The sequence below is a fragment of the Struthio camelus genome, chromosome W (genome assembly GCF_040807025.1).
Source record: "Struthio camelus isolate bStrCam1 chromosome W, bStrCam1.hap1, whole genome shotgun sequence".
Lineage (NCBI taxonomy): Eukaryota > Metazoa > Chordata > Aves > Struthioniformes > Struthionidae > Struthio > Struthio camelus.
The window spans coordinates 60130047-60152225 of record NC_090981.1 but is presented as its reverse complement, the minus strand read 5'-3'; the positions used below and the strand labels follow the sequence as shown (position 1 = coordinate 60152225).

Genomic DNA, 22179 nt, shown 5'->3' with positions numbered 1-22179 from the left:
TTTATTTGGAGGCTTGCTTGCAACTGTAGAAAAGGTCAGACCTTATACGAATAAGGTATTAAAGTCTGCACATACAGTCTAAGGTAAAGATAAACAACAAGGCTCGTTTCTGCTGAACGTTAGCTGCTCAGTCTACAGAGTTAAGATTTTTTAATTAACACATTGATAACGATAAGATTTACTGAAAAAATTCTGCATAGAGATCAGTACATATGTATCAAGAGTTCAGCTGGAAATCAAACTCTCAACAGTGACCGCGCGAGAGAATTTTTACTGTTTTAAGAGATATTTGACTTTGAATTACACTTAGCAAACTTATGTTAAAGTTCTTATTGCTCTTTCCTCTACTTTTCCGATTTAATATTTTACCAGACTCTCATGCTTTCGGATTAAACATTTTCCATACTTTTTAATGGCAATCACATACACAGCCCATTGGTAATTTGGGGCCTGGACTGCACCACTCAGGAAACTGGTCATTACACCAACATGCACCTACTTCACACGTGCACAACTGGATGCGGAGATTCATATATCCTGTTGCTCTTGGACTGGTACATAGGCACTTGTAACTGTGCATATTCAAATACGTATACCTCCGCATGTCTATCTAGAATCAAAACAACTCTTATTAAAACACTGTTGTTAATATTTCACTGTCTTGTTTGAGACAAAGTAAAGATTCAGAGCTCGGTACAAGTAGGAATTCAGATCTCACTTATTAGTAGCTAACAGAAAACAAAAATATTCCACACCTGCAGAACACATGAAAAGAATGTTTTTGTAAAAAGCAAACTATGAGCCCATTCAGCAACATTTCCACATCACAAACTTTAACTTGAAGGGAAAACAAATACGGAAGTTCCTCGGCCTTCAGGGAGAATCACCTTTTTCTTCTAACCTATGCTCCACTGATCAAATTCACAGAAGTCTTAGTAGCACTAGCTTAATTTCATTAAGACCTTTTTGTCCCTTGTTCTAAGGGACAGAAGTGCAATTGTTTCTCTTGCAAACCCCTGCAACCTACCAATAGCACCCTCTCAAGTGTCTTTTGTTAGGAAAGACAGTATCGCAAGGGGTCATATACTAAGAGAAGGAACCATGGCACTAGACTACATCTAGGGATTTCACCTCCTACTAGGACAATTTTGGCCGCTCCCAGCATCTCTACCTCTTTTCCAGCTCTGACGCAAGAGCAGGAGAAAAGCTGTGCGATCTCACGCGCCAGTTCAGCTAACCACCGAACTGCCGACCAGCTGCATTCAAATATGGCATCACTGAGCCTAACCTTCACCAGGGCAATGCAGTGCAAACGCAAGAGAGGTACCTTTAACTGTGGGGGAAACATAACATAGGCATCAACTGGGCAAGTCTTACATTTATCATGAAAGAATTAACAGGTCCACACACATTTTAACCAAAATTCTGCAATTATTTTATCCTGTGCCTTCTTTACTTACTTTCACTTTAATATCAACATGATTTTGTTCCGAGTTATACCCTCAATTTAACTTTGATTCATTATTTCTAATAATATCAGTCTATTGTCCAAACACGGTAAGGACACATTAAGCAAGTTTAGATGGTCAGGGGAATTTCCCCGTCACCATTAAACAGAAAAGTGGTAGTCATAATCTTGTTTTAGATAAGAGTTTCAGCCAAACAAAGTATAACTTTAACGTTCCTGCTCTGAACCAAAAAAAAAAAACAAACAAAAAACCTATAAAATGATACAGAAGTGTCATTAGACAATATTGCAAAAACTTGTACTATTAAAATATGTAAGTAGTAATAGGTTATTCCAAAGAACCGTTACTCAATTTCAAGTTACAGAAGAGTAGAATAACAAGCACAAATAAAAACTAAGCTGTATGAATGGCTACTGTCTACCACTCAGCATGAACCTCTGCTGTCTGTGGCAGCTTACAGGAAAAATCTACACTACTCCATTTTCAGTTAAGGATGCAGCACAGTTTCTGCAAAAAGTGTTTACAATAATCTCAGCATGTTAAACATGAAATCAATTTGAAATGTGACAGCTTGCTTTTATTTGAACATAAGAATTTCAAAATAAACTTACTTGATTATGCCTACAACACTATGTGCCCACTAGAGCCTTTAGGGTGCACACAGATGAGCCATCTAACTCTAAGGCTGCAGTTCCACAGCCACCGCCAACCTTAAAAGAAAAGGTCAAAGCAGCCACAGGTCCAGACTCTACCTTGCTTACAGTTGCACAATCTTACCTTCTCTCCTGTACTAGGATTCATACCAGCAACAACCTTACTCAGGGGCGTAGATTAAAATGTTTGTGTTCTTTTTAAAACTCAGGTGGAGAGACTGTAAGCAAAAATTGGGTTGGAGGGAAAAGACACATATACACACACACATGTATATTCACATAAAACTAACTTGTACACGCTATTGTATTCCATAGCTGAAAAACAGCCGTGTTCCTCAGAACCGTGCACCTCGTAAGTGCACAAAACTGTCTCGAACCCTCTTCATTAATGGGCACACGTCTCTGCAGAATATAGAGTGCCCTAAAAATGAAGTGTAGAACAGATGGCTTTTTTTAAAGCGTGATTTAAATATGTGGCACATGCACGGCTTGTGCTTTTCCTTGATTTTCCAGACGCTAATTGTTAAATAAGACTTCTGATGTACTCACAAATGCATGGAATTCAATAATCAGTCAAGTATTTAGACACAAAAGAGAAGTCAGCAGAATTTTAGATAGAGAAAAATCAACTTACCAAAACTAGAATATCTTGCGTACAAAATACAGAGTCAGCGCTCTGAAGAAAAGGTTAGAATAATACAAGTGCCTGTGCGCACACAGAGGAAATTGTTTCCATTTCACACCTAAAAGCATAAATATCTTAAAATTGCACCATGTCTCTTATAAATAAAGCTAAATATCAATATGAAAATTGTTTGAGAAGTTTGATTTTTTTCCCTTTAATAGGCAATACACACCTTGGTCCCATCAATCTGACACTTTTTTTTTTTTTTTAAAAAAAAACCTCCGCTATTGAATATTCAGTCACCTTTCACTTATCTCTGCATTTTGAGTTTGCCAGTTAGTTTTGCCTTTCTTTGCCAGCATTCCTTATTCCAAGCATTCTTCCTTAGCATAGTCTCATCAAAATTTTGTGAATGCACACCCCCACACTCTCCAATTTCAAAGATGGTGAGCATACATATCCTCCATACTTGAACATGTATCGTTAGGAGACTTTTAGAACCTTATCATATCAAACCAAATTAAAGTGACATTAAGACTGATATTCCATTTTCCTTAAGCTTGTTGTGACTAGACATTCTGTAGAAACCTCACCCCATTCAGGATTTTAATAAAGAGAGAAAATTAAGAAAAAGTTAACTCTGCTATCTAGGAAAAAGATCTATTAGGTCTTGTCTGTACTAGAGAAATGTATCCTTCGAAGAATCAATTTAGTCTTTGCAATGCACTTGTAAAGTGTCACACGTTCACACACAAAAAGCATTGCAGATACTGTTACAACTAGTTTTCATTAAGTCTAAATGCTGTTTCAGTAGGGCTGCATTAATGCCAGCTCACTTACTGGTGTTATAGTCCTTACTAATCAAAGTCTTCTCACCATTTTCCCCACAGTGAACTCATGGCCCTTTGAAAATTGCCCAACTTCACCATTTCAGGGAACTCTGCCAGAAATCCGTGGGATAAATACCGAAACTGCAATACTTTCACAAAGCACAAGCAAGGACACAGAGCAAACCTGTATAAGCTGGAAAGGCTTATCAGCAGCGGACACTGTAGAGCTTAAACTGTTGAGTGAGAAGCAATTCAAATTCCTAGCCTAGAGAAAGGCTTACATCTACAGCAAGGCCTCCAAACTAGGATGAAAGTCTGAACTTCAAATTCAGGTTATCCAGTCAAAGACCTAGAAGCCAGAGTGAAAGGTAGGCTGTGCATCCTCTCTGCTGCTGGGAAAGGACAGAATGCCTAAACATCTTATTTAGGTCTGTTTTTGCAATCCATGCTGTAGTATATAGATAGTGGAAGCCCCAAACTTTTGTCAAAACCACTTTCCATCAGAAAAAACACTGCTGAAATTTCTGAAGAAAATCTTCTCTTTCAATGAAGATAATACTTTCATTTTGCATCAGAATAGTCTTCTGTGCCTGATCCATGAAATGACTGAAAGCCAAAGCAGAATTCAATTTAAGAGGTACTAAATGTCATTTTCTTTTCTACTCAAGTTTCATCATATTATTATGTTAGGGTCAATAAACAATATTTTCCCAATATTGCACCAACACTGGTTCTCTAACCACTAAAAATTCTGTTAAATTTTTGTATAAACCATTTATTTCACCAAAAGGTTTTTGAATCAAAACTAGAAAGACAGTGGGAAACTCCTTATGTAAATGAATCGCAATCAGAATTAGTTTTCTAGCATTGCTGAAATTTTTCCAAGACTCTTAATGCACCACTTTCACAGAGCGAGGCATACACATTCAGTGTTCTGGCATGATAAAACTAGATGAAAATTCACATTGTGGCAATGGAGACTACATCTCTATTAAACTTACAGAACAAAGAGCCAACCGAGTTTTAAATAAAAGATAAAGCACCACATGGTTATACTAGGGGTCCTGTGTCTGTCAGCAAGTCTGTTCCCAGCTGAGTGGGGTTCTGACAGATACTTTGGTATGCAAGTTCATTATATAGTCTAGCCACAGTCTCTGCCTCTCACACTACAGTTCTGTCAGGCCAATAAAAACAGCCAGACAAACATCTTGCACTGTAAGACCATCTCCCCCACATATCTGCTTTATTAATGTGTATCCAATGCAGCTTATCGTACAAAAATGTTAGAGTGAATTATTCTCCTGTTATCACAGACTTGACTTGGCTCTAGGCTTGATACTACAGTTGATTTTCAAACCAGCTTATTAAACATGAAACTCAGATGTTCATAGCGCTTAAAAAACAAATTAAAAACAAAAAAAGTTGCATTGGTAACAGGTCTGCCTCAAAAGATTGCAAACATGGAAGAACTATTGCCCATTACCCACAAACCCAGACAAGTTCTAGAAGCCTCACTCTACTTGAGATAAAATTGAGATTCAAGAACCTAAATCCCAAAGGGGAATAATAAACTTGAACAAACTTTAGGAGAAATATACCATAATACACTAGTACTAGTTCATACTTTCTCAATTCTAGTGGATATTCAACACTAGATGATTGACAAAGAGTGGGAAACGAGCAGCAAAGACAGCATTAGTATGAAGTGCTGTGTTCCAGATCATCAATGCTGGCATGGATCAGCGAAGCAGTCGCATCAGTTTAGAGCTTAGTCTCCTTAGCATAGGAGAATGATTTCATGTGCTGCTCTAAGGATTTAGATTGTGACTGGTTATTGCACTATTATCTGGACACGTCTACCTAAAAGGTGCAAAAGGCATTCTCTGAACACACCAGCTGCAAACCCCTCCTTACACTAGACTATACACATGGCTGGGATCAAGGTGGGCAAGGCAGATAGATGGTGCCTAGGGAGAAGGAGAGGAATGAGCAAATTCAGTAATGAATCACTTCAGCATCTTCCAACACAACTTAGACTACAGAGGCAATAAAAGGGGCATGGATCTTTCCTATTTAGCAGGGATATCAGAAGGTCCAAAGATAAAAGTCCAAAGAAACAATGTTGACAGAATGTCCGGAGCAGAAACTTCATGATGCCTCCTACAGCTCTCTTCATGTAATACAATACCATAACTACACTCAACAGAGGAGAGGACTGCTCATCCTCATTCATGCAACTCCCCAAAGAAACCCTAGGAAACCTTCTTTTGCAGAATTCTTTTTGTAGACTTCACTAAAAGCAGTAACAAGAAGACCCATCAACCGGCTGCAGAAGGGTCTCTTGAAACTTCCTGCCCTCCACACCCATTTCTCCTGAAGAAAAAGCATCTTCCTTCCAATGACAAGTAGCCAGCTTTACTTTGATAAACTATACACGAAATTCCCAAATACACAAAATATAGGTAACACTGACACAATTATAGTCCATTTACACATTCTCCATACTGAATCAGCCTACAGTAAATAAACAACATAACCCTTTCAAAAATAACCTATAGCACTGAAACACAGATCCTCATTATGAAATAGTTCAGAAGAAACACTTCAAAGATAGTTATACCAATTACATACCAGGAAAATTCAGACAATATGCATATCACATTGTCTTCCTGACTAGAAAAGGAAAATAATTTGCCCAGAAAATGCAGTTTTACTTCACCTAGCAGCAAAGACTGAAGTTTGCAACTCTATATATAACCCCACAGATTCTTCTTGAGTGTTCAGTATGAACTTCTGGCAGACTTACTTATCTTCCATAAACCTCCAGATTTCAGAAGTCCCATAAAAGTAAAACTCTTGACACTGAAAGAAAGAGAAAGCATCAGAACACCTTAAGGAATGCAGGCTTGTTAAGAAGAGGGGTGCAGAATCAGCCACCCTGTATATTAGCTCACAAGCACTCTTTTGGTTGCTCTTGAGTCTGAAAGATTTACTGGAGACAAAATATCACTGATTCAGCATGCCCATAATAATTTTATGTCAAACCTGTGAACTACAAAGCAAAGCTCCTGAAATGCAAGATTTACCAGAATTTTATCTATTTTCAAGCAGCAGCAGAAAATAATGACTCTTTCAATAGGCTATAAATTGCAGAACTTTCCTTTCATATGGTTTTTATGAAATATTAGCTAAGAATCAATTTTAGTGTCTACAAAGAGATAAGTGAGAAACAGACACACCGATGGAAAAGAGCTGCAAATCACCTCCAAGAGGGATAGACGAAGATAAAGGCTGAATCCAACTAAATATCCAGAGATAGCATTTAGCAACTCTAAATTAATAGCAAAGTTTTTCTGTATTTTCTTTCAGGGTGTTTTCAGCCACATGTTTATTTTCTCATGCACCCTAAATAAAACTCTCAAATGTGAAACACAAATATGTGACTTACTAGATGCATTAAATGAAAAATAAATGCATTGCAGATCAGGCTCCCAAACTTCTGACTAGCTTATTAGTGGTATTTAAGAGATAAAACTCATTCTGCGGAGGAGAAAATCCTAGCTCTGTCGTGAGAATCATCATTAGCATAGACTTGAGATACCAGAAGTTATACAGTTACTAACACAGATTCAAGTACATGATGCTTTTCCTCTCCAAATTTAATCTATTCACACCACCGTGATGTCCTAAAACAGCTGCCAAAGGAACATCTGCAACAGTGACCCACATCCTCCCTGGCTGATAACAAAGCAAGACTGAATAGGACTACTAATGAGAAGAACTGACAAACATCTTGCCATGGTGAAAGTCTAAACGGCCATTTAAAAAAAAAAAATCACACCATAGTTTGTCTGCTCTTTAAAAAACTTGCATTTGACGAATTAGACCAAATCAATTGACGATCACAGGGAAAAAGCAGCACGTAGTGACTCCTCAACAATAAACTAGACCTTGGGATCTCTGTAACAAGCACATGTAAGCTGTGATTGTGTCCAGGTTAGAAATTAAAAGGTCTCTAAAAATCATTAGAGGATCTTTAAAAATTTTTATCCTTCAAAAATGATACAGTAGAGAAAAGTAACTAGTGAACCAAGACAGATCTTTTTTTATGAACAGAATTACGTTGTGAGGGTTACTTGAGAGCCAGAAGGTTTCTGATAGTCCTCTGTCTCCTGCAGATGGCCCAGGAGAACCTTGATCAACCTCTAGCGCATTCATTGTTCAATCAGAACAATGGAATCACACTGCCGTTAGATCATTTGAACTGTTCTGCAACTCCTTCCAGAAAAAGGACTGCAATATACAACATGATTTTTGCCTACATGAGGCAACTTTGATATAAATAGTTCATTAAAATCGGTTAGAATTCATGGTCTGTGCATAAATCCCCAGACATCACAGCAGATGTAACTAAATCAGTGTATCAAGATGGGTTTCTGGGGAAATTAAGAAGCTTTCTGGGGTAACCAAGTCTAGTCCCACACTATCCGAGATAATACCATACAATCCTCTCCATAATCAAACGCCATCCTGGAGACCAGTTTATATTTCTTGTTCTCCTAACTTTCCTCTTCAGGTAAGTAGAAACATTTTTTTCAAATTTTTAATTTCCCCTCTGTTCATGGAACAAATTTGTTCAGTAGATTTATTGGCAGGTTAAAGTGAAGAGCATTGGTATGTTAACCACAGTTATTTGCACTGAAATGGAGCGGTAAGGCCTCACAGGACCTGTCCAGTTGCCTGAAGTGACAGATGGACATCAAGAACTGTATTCACTTGGGTCTTACTTAGCACTGTTAAGAATAACATTATTAAAAGCAACCAAGAACCTTTCACCAACATGCCAAAAAAAATAATATTTATAGTAACCAAAAAGTTCTCCCTAAAAATAACAAAATATGAAGAAATCTACAAAAGAAAAACTGAACAGTATCAACAGGGGAGTTCGTGTACCAGGCAGGCCATTAAGTGCTTTGCTCACATTTTTACATAATTACTGAAGGATAATTCTACCCTTAGAAGTAACTAATTAAAGCAGCACCCTTTTCTTTCTGTATCCTGCTCCCTGGGTACATTCAAAGTTAGACCGGCCAACTATTGTGAGCACAGAACGTTTTTTCTACTTCTGCTATTCTTACAATTGTGCAACATGAACCATATTCCATTCTTCTTTGATGCTTCATAAACAATTCCATTGTGTCATACCTTAATGTGCACAAATCTGCTGAAACCAATGTCTACAGGAGGATTACTAAATGCCCATATTGTACTCAAAAGCCTCATTTACAGGGCCTCAGAAGCCTGCAAGATGCCATCTCTACTTTCAAATTCCAAGTTGAGTTTATAAAACTACTAGTTGGGAAAAATCTCATTTTACTAACAAGGAATTAAAACACGCAGAAGTCAAATGTCAAACTTTCACAATTTTTAGACTTCCGCACAGTAACACTAAGTAGTTCAGATGGTAAATATGTGCCTTCATTTATCAAAACGTATGCTAAACTACTAAAAATGAACCAGTGCAGTGATAACAGGAAGCCCAGATGACTGCAAACCACGGAAAGAGATGCATTGCTAGATCGATCATATTTGAACCTTGCTGGAAGTAGATGAATCCAGAAGCAATAGTCTCGGACTAGCGATTAAATCTAAACATAATCATCTGGCAGGCTTAAAATCATAGTGTAGGATGCCATCACAGCACGCCGACTGTTTCCTAGCTGCACCTGCACTGGCACTGGGCAAGATGTAGTTCATTGTAAACAACGCCACTTTTTGATTTCCTGATTCCTTGAGCCAAGAGGGTTTGAGTAAGTTTTGAGAGTCGCAATTGTTTGATCCAATTTTATTCTTGATACTTGGGATATACATCCTTCAGCTGGCTCATTTTTAAATCACTTCAGTACTTAAAGTGTCACACTTTATGCATAATCTGACACCAGAGTCATAGTTTGAATATTTCAGTTCTATTACTTTCATTCTGCACCAGTTAATCATATATTATTTAAAGGTAAAATGTTAATCTTCTGATGTTAAAAATCATCATACTTTACCTTTTTATGGCCATATATTAAAATAAGGATACTTGCCAATTACCTGAAGCCTTCGTTTCAGCATTCAAATAAGAAGTTGACAAGAGGTCAGCTCAGAATCTCTGCAGTACAGCAGTCTGCTCTGCATGCCAGAGGCTCTCTTTAAATTTCCCTGTACTCCACAGCTGAAATTAGGTAGCACAGCTCATCAACTGCTATCCTATTGCAGTTGGTCCTATTTTAATCCCGAGTAAAACGTTTTACCCAAAAGCACCTTGCTTCAAACTGCTTACTGTAAGCATGGTTGCAGGCTCAAAACTGTAATAGAAATATACTCCAAATAGCCAAAGGTTCTCTGTGAGGTAATGAAAACGATTTTTTTGTTTTGTTTTAATATTGCTCGTCTTAAAATACAGTTCTACTGTTGAGTTGTTAGGGTTCCCCCCCATCCAGAATGAAGTTGTACGCTGCAAGCACTTCCCAGCAGGGATTTTGTCTCTACACTTGTCTGCAAAGCAAATAGTAAATTGTTAATCATCTATAATTAAAGATACCATAAGCCCAGAACCCAGAGTGTATCGCCAGTTTGCTCACATGGCCCTTTATGCATAAAATATGCCTTTTCATTTCAGTCCAAGTACCCTTCTGCTTTTAGTCTCTCCTTAAAACCTTCTCCTATGATATCCCCAAGAGGAGAGGCATTTTTTAGACAAAACACAGGGAAAATGAAAAAAAAATCATCTGTGTGACTTCTCTCAGGCTTTTGCTTGACCCTATCATTCTGGTTTATTTAAGGTTTTCAAAGTCATACAACTTTTCTCTTGCTGAAGGCTAAGGGTGTCCCTGAAATGGCAGAAACAAGCATGATGTATACATTTAACTTTTGATGTCAGCAAGGGCTACGCCCTCGCATTTTTAGGTAGGTAAATCAGAGAAAAGAATGCAGCCACCCAATGCCACATTCAATGAGTCAGTAAAAGCACAGAACTGAATTCAAAATTTGCTGGATTCCCATGCTCACGCATATGAGCCATGTCTAGCTTTTAAGCAACATCCTATACATCTTGATATTTACTTGTTTCCAGCACCACAACTGCATACTGTAAGGCTGAACTAGTCTGCTCTACAGCTCACGCTCTTCTTACAACCATAAGCAAATCGTCCCAAGATAAAGTTCACACAGAACAAGACGTGAAGCATTCATTTCATTTTCAAAAAGGAAAAGCATCACTGTGTTTTTTTTTTTTTTTTTTTAAAAACTTAGTCATTTCCTCATTCAGAATTGCAATTACTGGCACTATCTCATAGGTTTCTGATGTTCTGCTTCCACTGATAACTTCAGGCCAAAGCAAAACAGATACATACATCAACCAGCTTCCCCATTTAGTTAGCTAGCGCTCATATACTTCTACTTGTTTGCAGAGTTACAAAATTAGAAGAAAAAAAAAAGTTATTTTCAAACGTAGAACTAACAACCTGACAACGTACAACACCAAATGCATTTCTGCTGACAAGCACTGTATCTAGAAACAAACTTCCCCCCTTCCTGAACCTCCTGTACAGTGATGGTCAGCTGCTAGGAAAGTCAATCCACAGACCACTGGCCTAGTCTGGCAACTTGCCATGCAAGGTTCCATGCACCACATGTGAGGCAATCTCAAGGTTACAATCTTCTAGTTTCACATAATCTTTAGTTTTCACTACCTTTAGTTTCAGAAGACTCTTCCTTCTTCACAGGGAGGATACAGTTTCCCACCTTTCATAAACAAGGTATTTGTTACAATATTTGGAAGTGACTAGCTGGGGTGAAAGCTAAGTTCCACTTCTTACAGATTATTTAGAATACAACAAACTATATCTAAAAAGTGCAGATATGCTTTTTTATTTCCTTTGCAGTTCAGGAAAGGGGGGAGGGAAAAGCATCTCTGATTTGTATATTAAAGCACAAGCATCTGTCCTACTGATGATATTCTAGGGAAGCACATTAGCATAAAATTTAACGATGTCAAATAAGTGGATGTGAAATAGGGACTGCGTAAAGACACTATTTCCAAGCCTGACAGAAACATCACTGTTTAGAAATGCAAATGAAACCATTATGTTCAATAATTATATGAAAATATGAACAGTTCAGCATGTTTTCCAGCCCTGATGGCGGTTAATGGGATGTACGCTTATGTAAATAACTACTATTAAAGCTAATGCTGAAAAAAACTAATAAATTCATACTAAAGCAACTGATTTAGTACGCTTTTAAACCCCAGCAGTGCTCACTTATTAGAAAGGAGTGCATTCTTATGTTTAGAACTCATTACTGTTACAAGTCACTGCAACTCCATCAATTACCATGCATTAATGAAAATGGGACACATACAAAAAAAAATTATTGCCTCTCAGCAGTTTTCTTTAAAGACAAAATATAGGGGTATTACCATCATGGGGCCTGGAGGGGAACTTATCAGCAACATAATCTTTATTACTACAACTGTACTCCCTGTGCTATAACCCTGGGGTATTTTTTGTCCCAAGAAGGGATTAACCTTTATGTAAAACTGTTGGCATATATGCAGAAAAAGTGGCCATTCTGCCACCGGTAGAAATTGAAGTTTATCACAATTAAAAATACTTTTATATATAGATAGATGCATATATATTTGTGCATGTGTATGTACATATATATGTATACACACACACATATACTAGCATATGAACTAAAAAAAATGTAGATGCAGAATGAAAAATTACAATTTCTGAAACTAGAATGAGGAACCATTATGCAAATGGAATTAAGTGAAAAGGGTATATACACGGTAGTATTATATGAAGCTCTGGTATCTAGATAAATTCTATCCGGTTTTACATTTACACTTTTAATGACCTCCTAGAGAGCCACAGAATTAAGACTTCAGGGACGTTATTCATTCTTCTTTGGCTGTTTCCTCCAGTTCCTTGGCACTATTTGAAAAATTCTTATCTTGGGTTAAACATCACAATTGATGCTGGAAACAAAACCAACACAATGCTGTCAAAGCAGTGAATCCCTCCAGAAATTAAAAGTCAAGATTTACTCAACGTCTAAAGCTCTAGAACTAGCCCACTTCTATATTCTGAGCAGTCTCTGAAAATGTGATGAATGTGACATCTACTTGATCTTAAGTTTAACAAAGCTGAAAATGCCTTTATAGCAGTTTGCATGACTGACACCATTTAAAGTTAAGGATGGTTCTGAACAACTTTACAAAAGACCACGTACAAAGGACTAATGATACCTTAAAAAAGACCAAATGATGGCTATGTCAGCTATACGTCCATGCTCAGCTACTGTGTAACTCAGGTCCAAGGCTGTATTCTGCCACCAAAGGTCACAGGATAGACTTTTGATTCATCTGACCATAAAAGCATTGTCAATAAGAGCTATGAAATCTTATAATAATAGAACAAAGGAAAGCAATTTGTTAAGTTTATGTAGGACAAAGTTAATGTAGGACAGCGTCCGGTATAGTAGCCAAAGTTAAATAAATGTTGTGCTTAAGTGCGATACACTCTCCACAGTATAAGGCAAAATGAAAGGCTACCTCAATCTGAAAAATTTACCCTCTGAAAAACAGATAGCAAGACTAGGCTTGCAGAGAGCCAGCGCCTGACAGCATACAATAGCAAGCTAACACATGTGATGACAGTCATTATGACAAACATTCAGGGCCGCTGGGGGTGGGGAGGAAAAACAAAATTATCCAATTGCTTTCACTAAGCCTCTATTAAGAGAGGTATGAAGTGTTTTGCTATCTAGACCGTTAAAACTATTTCATGAGCGAAGGCCATTCTAAGGTTAAAAACAGTAAGACAAATTTGCTACTGATTAATAATAAAGCCATTCATTTTATTCTTCAAATCTAAAGTAATTACAAGCCAGAGTATGGCAAATGGATTTAGCCGATGCCATTACGTCAGAAGAATCCTTTAAAGACGACCAGTAATTTAAAAGACTAAACTGAATAATGAACTCTCCTGAACAACAATTATTATGAGATTGATTTATTGAAAGTGTATTTAATCATGCAAGAAATGTTTAAACTTTCCAAAATAGTTCAGGGAGACAGAGAAGCCAATAGCAGAGTCAGGCCAACGTCCTCATTATAGTCGAGAAGCTGAAACAGATGGAGAATTCATTTAGTTTGGAAGGATAAAGTACATCAATTTCTCTGAATCCACATTTCTAGTCAATTTGTTACAGTACCAGCTTCAACAATTAATGATCTCATTTTCCCATTTGTGCCTCCTTTTAAGAGATCTCAGTCTTTGTTTCCAAATGAGCCCAAATGTCATAAAGGAAAAATTGAACTCAAAAATAAATAAATAAATAAAAGAAGTCACTCTGAAAGCTCACATATCTAAAGCCCAATGTTTCTGCAATGTTCACAAAAGTACAGGCAAAATTTAGTCAGGCAAATAACTTGGCCAGTTTGAGCGCCCTCCCAAAGCGGGGGGAAAAGGGGGAGGGGGGCTCCACACAGAGAAATACATTTTACCTGATCTACTTAACGTTTCTCTTTAGAGTAACTGATACTGATAGAAGCGATTAGAAATCTAGCTTCTCCCATGGCAGTGACATCTCTCTCCTGTTTGGATCTCCCCTGCTAAGTTCAGACACGACCAACTCATCATCATATGCAGTGTCAAGATCCAAACCGGAGATAGTATAGACAGTATCATGTCTGTGCTCAAGATATCATTCATGTTCCCAAGCGAGAAGACGTGTTATCTGTGAAGTGTATAGCATAAAATCGGTATCAATTACCTCACAGAGCAGAACTCTAGTTCTTTAGCTAGCAAGACCGCAGCTCAGAAACATCAAGTCTCTAGCATCAGGAACAGATCACCTTAGAATAAAAATATCTGAAGAGATGAGATCTGTGCAGACAAGACATGCCACTAGACCTCAACACTCACCCTACTGGGCCCTGAAAACTCTATGCCACAACTGTTGGCTAGAGCATGTTTTCTCCTCTTCTATCAGCAACACACAACACTTCCCAGCATGAACCACAATGCCAGCAACTCTTTCTCTTATCCCACAACTGTACTTCTGTATTGATAGTATCATCTCACAAAACCCTGCATCTCTAAGTCCGAACTTTTAGGGCAAAAAGCCTATACAGCTCTTACTCAACAGAGACAAGGTAGACTGTTTAAATGCCTTCTGTTGATTCCACATAACTCCATGACATAGACAACATGGTTGGCTTACGCTCTAAAGCACTAGCTAGGATTAAACTAACACAAAGCTGAGCTTTAAGCGAATCTGTAGTCATTGATCCATTTGAACGCTCAACATTACAATATGTTTCACTTTGTTTTAGTTTAAAAGTTGATAAAAAATTCAAAATATCTTATTTATCCAATAGTCTTTGACCGATTCTTTTACATTTAAGAAGTTCTTAACTACATACATTATTTAGCCAATAATGCTGTTACACCCTAGCATATAAATATTCAGGGACTTTTTAATAAGTTCAGCTTCTACTCAATAGACCATAATGGTTGCTTAGAAACATTTATTAGTTGGAGACCTATAATATCAGCAAGGGAAACACCTTCAAAGAGTGAAGCAGTTGGATAAAATGAAAGAAAAGAGCAAAACACTAACTTGTCATTTTCCTTACATGCCCTCAAACAAATTATAATACACGACAACACATGCATCCGTATATATGCATGCATCCATACATGAAAAACAGGAAGGGAAAAACTGAATACTATAAACTGGGGGAACTAAACTGAGAAAAAGACAACAAGAACGATAGCAATTCCCAACCCTCGGTTTTTATCTTGTCATTATTAAGCCTACAGAAACTGTAGCAAAAAAGAAAACTGGCACTAGATTGCTCTGGGGAAGCATCCTGCGGTACAATCTGTAACAGTCAATGGGCAAAACTGACTTTTACTTAACGACAGCAACGAAAAACATACACACATCACTATAAGAAGAACTTCGGAGTAAGATCCAGCATTAGAAATTTCTTCAGGCTTTGCTAACTGCGTAAGAACCAAGACCAACCTTTTCAAAAATTGGTAACCAAAGTTAAACTCTTAAATTGTTACTGAGTTTTAAATAAGCAGCTTGACTGAAAAATCACCGGGAGTGAGTTTCCTGCAGGTGACAAACTCTACTCTTTATATTGCAAACTTTTCCTCTTGTCGCTCATCTCTTCAAGAGGCCAGATTTAGCAAAACGTCATATTAAAGATTTAGAGCATGAACTTTATTAACTTTGTGGCGGGTCATGCACGGCAGGGATCCAACTTTCACATATACATGTTCAATTATACTATTAATTTCTACATTCCATTTCTATATGACATTATGTGTTATTATTGTAAGTTCAGACTAAGTGTCTGTTTGCAAACAGCAGCACTGAGCATGTATTATCGTATAATAAGGACCATATATGTCAAAAAGCACATTGTCACAGACTTTCTGTGCAAGATCCTATTGTTTTGGTTTTTCATCCGTGGTGTTTTTTGCAGAATCAGATTAAGAAAGAAAAGTACATGGAGTAAAAGTTTATTTCTCCTCCAATTTTCAGAAAAGTAAATTCAATGTTATATAGAAAGATAAGCATTCTATAGAACAAATCAAGAAACTCTAGTCTGATCCATGCTTTTCTGCCATTTTGTTCTGTGGCACTGTATGTCTTAACTACTTTTCTTCTGTAAAATAACACTAATTCTGCACTAACAAGAAAAGGAAGAAAAGGATGGAATACATAAGTAGCACTGATTTATTCAGTATATGCAAGAGCAACATAAGTTCACAGTATTACAGTAAAACTAAAAACAATTTTTAAGACTTCAGTCAGTATCATCAGCTAACAATATCAACAGATGAACTGTTCAAAACTAATTTTCATGTTAACTGTATGCAGAATCAAGTAATTAAGTCATCCTAAGTAGTTACATTAAGGACGCATGTAAACAATCTCTGTAATCATTTTTAGACTAGCCGAGTAAATCTCACAGGATTTGTTGTTTGAACTTGGCTGGTCCTTCAAATCAACAGATCATATTCAATCAGAAAAAAATTTTTACCAAAAAGCTTAAGGAATGCAAGTATATTCTAAATATAAATCAAAACAGAAGTTCAGCAGGGCTGATGAGTGGAGATTTATGTAAAGAAAAAAAAATTTTGCAGTAAACAGAATCTCTTCTTCCTTTTACCTAAACTGATAATTTGGACAAGGAAATACTACTTCAAAACACCTTCCTTCATATAGCTTAGAACTTAACAACAAAGGTTTTTTTAGAAGTTGCATCTTCCCCAAATAATAAATCTTCAGAGAATGTTCAGGCTGGTTTTGCCTCTTCATTTATGCAATAAAATCAAATTTGGAGAAAAAATCCTTAATGGTGATAACAAGAAAGACTAAAGACCATACGAACATTTCTTCGGCCTTTGCAATAACAGAAGTCTTGGTTTCTTAATAATCCCATTATTATCCTTTTCTTTACTAAGATCTCTATATTGACAGTTTGGGGGCATCTTAAGACATAATTCCTTGTTTCTTAAATCAAGTCATAGTGGGACCTATATTGATAATAGGTGCTTGAAAATATGCCAGAAAGAATGAAAGCCAGAAGCTTTTTTCATAACAGCTCCTAAGCACAAGTGGAAGGAGGGACAGTGCATTAGCCTATAAGCACAATGTGGAGCACTGTGCTTCTCCGTTCTTCTGAAAATGCACGTGAAACATGCAAAAAACTTAGACAGACACTGAAGTTTCAAGTCAAACACTCCAAAGAAAATGCCAGTATTCAGACTGCCTCTAAAACCACAGTGCAGCCACCCAACACGCATCCATTACGATCTGGGGATACAGAAGCAAGTAATAGACTTATTAAGAGAGGATACTGGAAAGATAGGGAGGTAGATTACACATGGTGAGCTCTGCCACGATCTCACTCCTGAATTCAGTTTCAAAGCTTGGAGAGCACTACTGTACACTGAACAGACACATCTGTTTTTATCAGATGTCTCTCAATCTTTCAACAGTCCTTAGACAGCCTGCCTTCGCCCTGTCTCTTCCTTAACACTGACCCCTCATCCAAATACCTTCTGCTAAACTCATCAACCACATGCTTCACTTCTTTCACATAATCCAAATCCAGCTCAACCTTTCCCCCCCCAACTCCCAAGTCTTTTCTTTCAGCCAAGCTCTACTTCTCACTTCCACAGTTCAGCCTCTATTTACACTTTCCCCTCAGATTCCTGCTTAGCCTTCCATACCAGAAGATTCAGCGTTTCACCACTTTCTCATTCTCGTGTCTAAAAGATCCTCATATCTGCCCATCCCAGCTTCCACTTTTTTCTCTTTTGTCACCATTCAGCCCAAAACACTTTCCCTTTCTCTGTTTGATCCCAAAACTCTTTGATCTCTCTATTCTCTCTCCTCCACAGGTCCATTTTCATCCCTGCTGCATTTGAATCAGGCCACCTCTTCCAGACGTGCAAGTCCACAAACACAACACAGGCAGGACGCAGTTATTTCAGCGTCCAGAAGAATCCAGAGCAGTCACAAGCCAAAGTTGCGACACAGGACATAGGGAAGAGAACGTTTTCATTGCGGATTGTGTTAAAAGAATAAGAGCACGCGTTACAGAATTTTTTCCAGAGTTTTTATAAGTTTGGTCTACTTGGGTGGATTTTAGTAAGAACATCAAAAGGCATAATCACTGCACCTACACTTTCACACCACTAAAGGTCTCATCTCCAAAGAACAGCAACACTAGAACTTCTCAAAACAAATAAACAAAAAAAAGCACTGTAAGAGTTTATCACAGATAAAATAAAGAGTTAATCCTCTCTTTTGTTCTTGGAAGTAACTGAGACACTTTAGCTCAAGCTGGATTTGTTTCGAGTTTTGGGGTTTTTTTGTTTTTTTTGTTTTGTTTTTTTTAAGTTAGTTTGAAGTGGACTCCCAAGATGAAAAGCTAAGCCAAAATAGCTACTTTTGAACAAGTATAAGGAGGTATTGTGACAGGCCTAAAGATACTGCATTAAGGAAAAGGAGTAGATCAGATGACTACTTGAAATCCTTTTTTTTTCCCTCTTTAATTCTGTGATAATAAGTACTTGGCATTCCTAACAATGGGCTGGCCTAGTTAAGATTCACACTGTGCTCATCAGGACTGTCCTTTATCAACTGTATGCCCTAGTAAGAACTACTCAAATCTGTTTCAAAGTTTCAATCTCAAAGAAGAAAATGACTGACTACATGTTTTTGTGAAATTTTAGTTGTTGTTCCCTACCCAGACAGCACTGATCAGTTTAAAGCATATGTAAGCTTTGGCTGCAGATATGTACTATCCTTTTTTCAGTAATGTACAATTACACAAAACCCTACAGTGAGACCACTGCACACTATCTATTTCACCTCCTCATGCTTCTGCTCTAGTTTAATAAAATACCTAAATTCAACTGGATGGGTCCATATAGCTTCTCAAGAAACAAACCACAACAAAATGAGGAAATTCTGCTTCCAAAGCAAGGATTTCAAGCACAAAGTGTATCCTTGCTGCAAGAGTCTTAAGACCAAACAAAGAAAAACATTTTTACACAGACACACGCTCCCAATGTTATTCAAATTAGACCTCTACCAAGTTGAAATTACACTTTGCTGGATATTTGCACTCATTATGTCAAAAGCACTGATTTATTATTGTAGGATAATTTTAAATACTGGACTAGATAAAGTAGTTTTACAGAAAATTAATTGCACTAGCTTTCTATGGAAAAAACACAGAGGTAGGTGGAATTGATTTTACCAGACTTGACGGGTTTTCCTTATGCTATTACATTCCTGATAACTCACTTGCAAATGATATCCGTACATTTCAGGAGAATTTAAAATTACCAGAATCTACATTCAGCTTCGGAAAGTGTACTGTTCCTCGGCTCTGGAACAAGCTTCAGGAGATCAGTAATTACCTGATCAGAAGTACGTGAAGAATCTTGAAACATTCATGTATGATAGGTAAGTACTCCTACATTTAAAAGTATACTGTTTTAAATTATATCCTTGTTTTATATTTCTACATTTTAGAGAATCTTATGAAGTGTAAAACTGCATGCATTAACCTTCTGCCATTCCTACCAGACTTCTCCTGAGAAAATATTCATGCTTACGCATGTCTATTTCTGATAAAGAAGGGAAAAAAAAAAAAAAAAAGTAAGCATGGTTACTTCCCAGCAGCCAAATAAGCCTCAGATGAGTTAGTGAAAGCTTTACGTACATATATTAAGAAAAAAATTATCAATCAGGAACATACATCCCACCTACATTCATAAGCTGACTGAATTTGCACTGTAATATACAATAAAATCCTGACTTCAGTGAAGTTGATGCAAAAAAGAGTTGTAGTTGCATCTGATGGCTCTTAAATACATCACAATAAATATTTTCCAGGAACTATTCCATACCCAGCTAAGCTTGTTGATGTGTATGTTATTTAGTACAAATAGCAGACCAAGTTCTTTCTATCAATATTAATGCCACTGTGCTACAAGGGATCTCCTGGGTCATCAAGGGCAATCCTCTGGTCAGAGGCAAAACATCACTGAATCCCTTTCACAGACTAACTAAGCTCTATTAAAAAAAAAAAAAAAAGAAACAAACAAAAAAATCCCAGCTTCTCCTTAAAACCTTCTAGTGTTCACAAGCTTTGAAATATGATTGCTCTAATTTTCAGGAATCTTCCTCTAACTTCACATTTAAGTCTGCAGACTGTCTATCTCCACTTATTTCTCTTCCAAAACTGGCCTATAGCTTGAAGAGTTCCTTTTTGTCTCAGCATTGTCTCTGTCCCTATTCACTCCATTACCATCTCAGTCTTCTATATGGCCCAGTCACTGTTTTAAAAATACCACACACAAACACACACGCTTTAGTCCCTTCTCATAAAACAAAAAAATGGGTTCTCCATTCCACCCATCACATTGAGTAGTCCTTCCCCACAACTTCTCACTGAATTCATTTTTTCTTGAACAAGGATAAGGCAAGACTGAACACAGTACAGCACATAAGGTTTCATCAAGGCTTTCTAAAATAGCATTAGCATCTTCCCTACTTGAAATAACTGCTCCAGATAAATCACAACACATTTGCCTTTACTGTAGTTGCAACAATCTCATACCTCACTGTAATCAACTGCTATCCTTCTGAGAAAGGAAACAAAAAAACATCAGTACCAAAAATCTGGAAGAGAAATGAACAAGAGCATTTTGCAAAGGTCTGTCACAGCACACTGAAGGAAAATTGTAATTCCTGCAACCTCCACTTCTGCATGTTATATTCCAGGACTGGCAATAAACGTATGCAGGGAGGGGTGGCCACAATCTGCAAGAAGAGAAAATCAGCTAACTATATAAGAACAAAAAAAAACAAAAAAAAGTCTGAGCTGGCTAAACTCCTTAGTATATATATACACAGCTTAAATGTCTGGAGGAAGACAACTTACTCTGAAGACACAGAAAGTCTTGGAATATCATGCAAGAGAAGTTTTAGACCTCAATTACAACAACCTAACAGGATTAATTGGAGAGAAAGAGAAAAGAAAAAACCCCACATATTTTAATGCATAAATTCCTTATTGTTGTTTTTACTTGACAAATATCTATTTCATAGCAAAACAAGATCATAGGAACAGCTGGATGGCAGTTTTAAGCTCAAATGAACCAGCAGCACATGCTGACAAGTCATCTCTCTGATTGCTTTTGAATGGCAGCACATGCAGATTTATTCTCTGCCATAAATTAGAACAATTATTTCTCTGTAGTTCACTTTTTATTTCAGTGAACCCTTGCACACATTTTTTTTTAAAGGATATCTTCCCTTTCCTTGATGATAAGTTCATTCTGTTCCTCTAGCTGTCTGATCTTCTTCTCAAATGACTCCTGCTCAGCTTTCAGCCGTTCTTCAGTCACCTCCTTTTCTTCACTTACCCTGAAAAGAAGGTGAGAGAAACCAAAGGCCCTGTTAGTGTGAAACAAAATATAGGTCCATAACCACAGTCCCTGACTTCCAACTCTTTTGCAGCTTTTAGCTAAAAGATCCATTTAGCTAAATGGATCTCACCTTCTCCACACTTAAACAGGTTAGTTTCTCACATGATTTTATTATATTAGCCTGGAAGCTGCACATGACTTTATATAAGAATTTTTTTTTTTTTCTCCCAAGACACTGGTATCGCTAGAGTACACGCATGTTAACAAGCTGCATGGAACTACAAAGTAAGGACCTGAACCCACAACTAGATTTGTGCAGTCTGTTTCCCTGCAGCCATGGAACCTATACAAGCCTAGGGCATGTACACAGAAAGCACAAATGGTAAAGTTTAGCTGTTGAGATAGGAAAGAAATTTAAAAATTTTTCTTGATCTTAGGCTCTAAGCAAACGTGTCCTGGCACATTTACTTGCAAATACAAGTCCAAGAAAAGAATCATTCTTCTTGTTAACTTTCTCCAAACAGAACAGTCTATGTCATCTCCCAGGCATCTTAAAACATCAGGCTGTAA

The 22179-nt window shown here is 37.3% G+C and overlaps 1 protein-coding gene across 7 annotated transcripts in view; it reads right to left on the bottom strand.

Moving 5' to 3' along the window:
• Positions 1-22179, bottom strand: part of LOC104138537 (protein hinderin) — a 173613-nt gene that overhangs the window by 133507 nt on the left and 17927 nt on the right. For all 7 annotated transcript variants that reach the window (XM_068924828.1, XM_068924822.1, XM_068924827.1 and 4 more), the window contains one exon: positions 21492-21607. In XM_068924828.1, coding sequence (XP_068780929.1) covers positions 21492-21607 — 116 coding nt within the window. The remainder of the gene's footprint in view (positions 1-21491; positions 21608-22179) is intronic.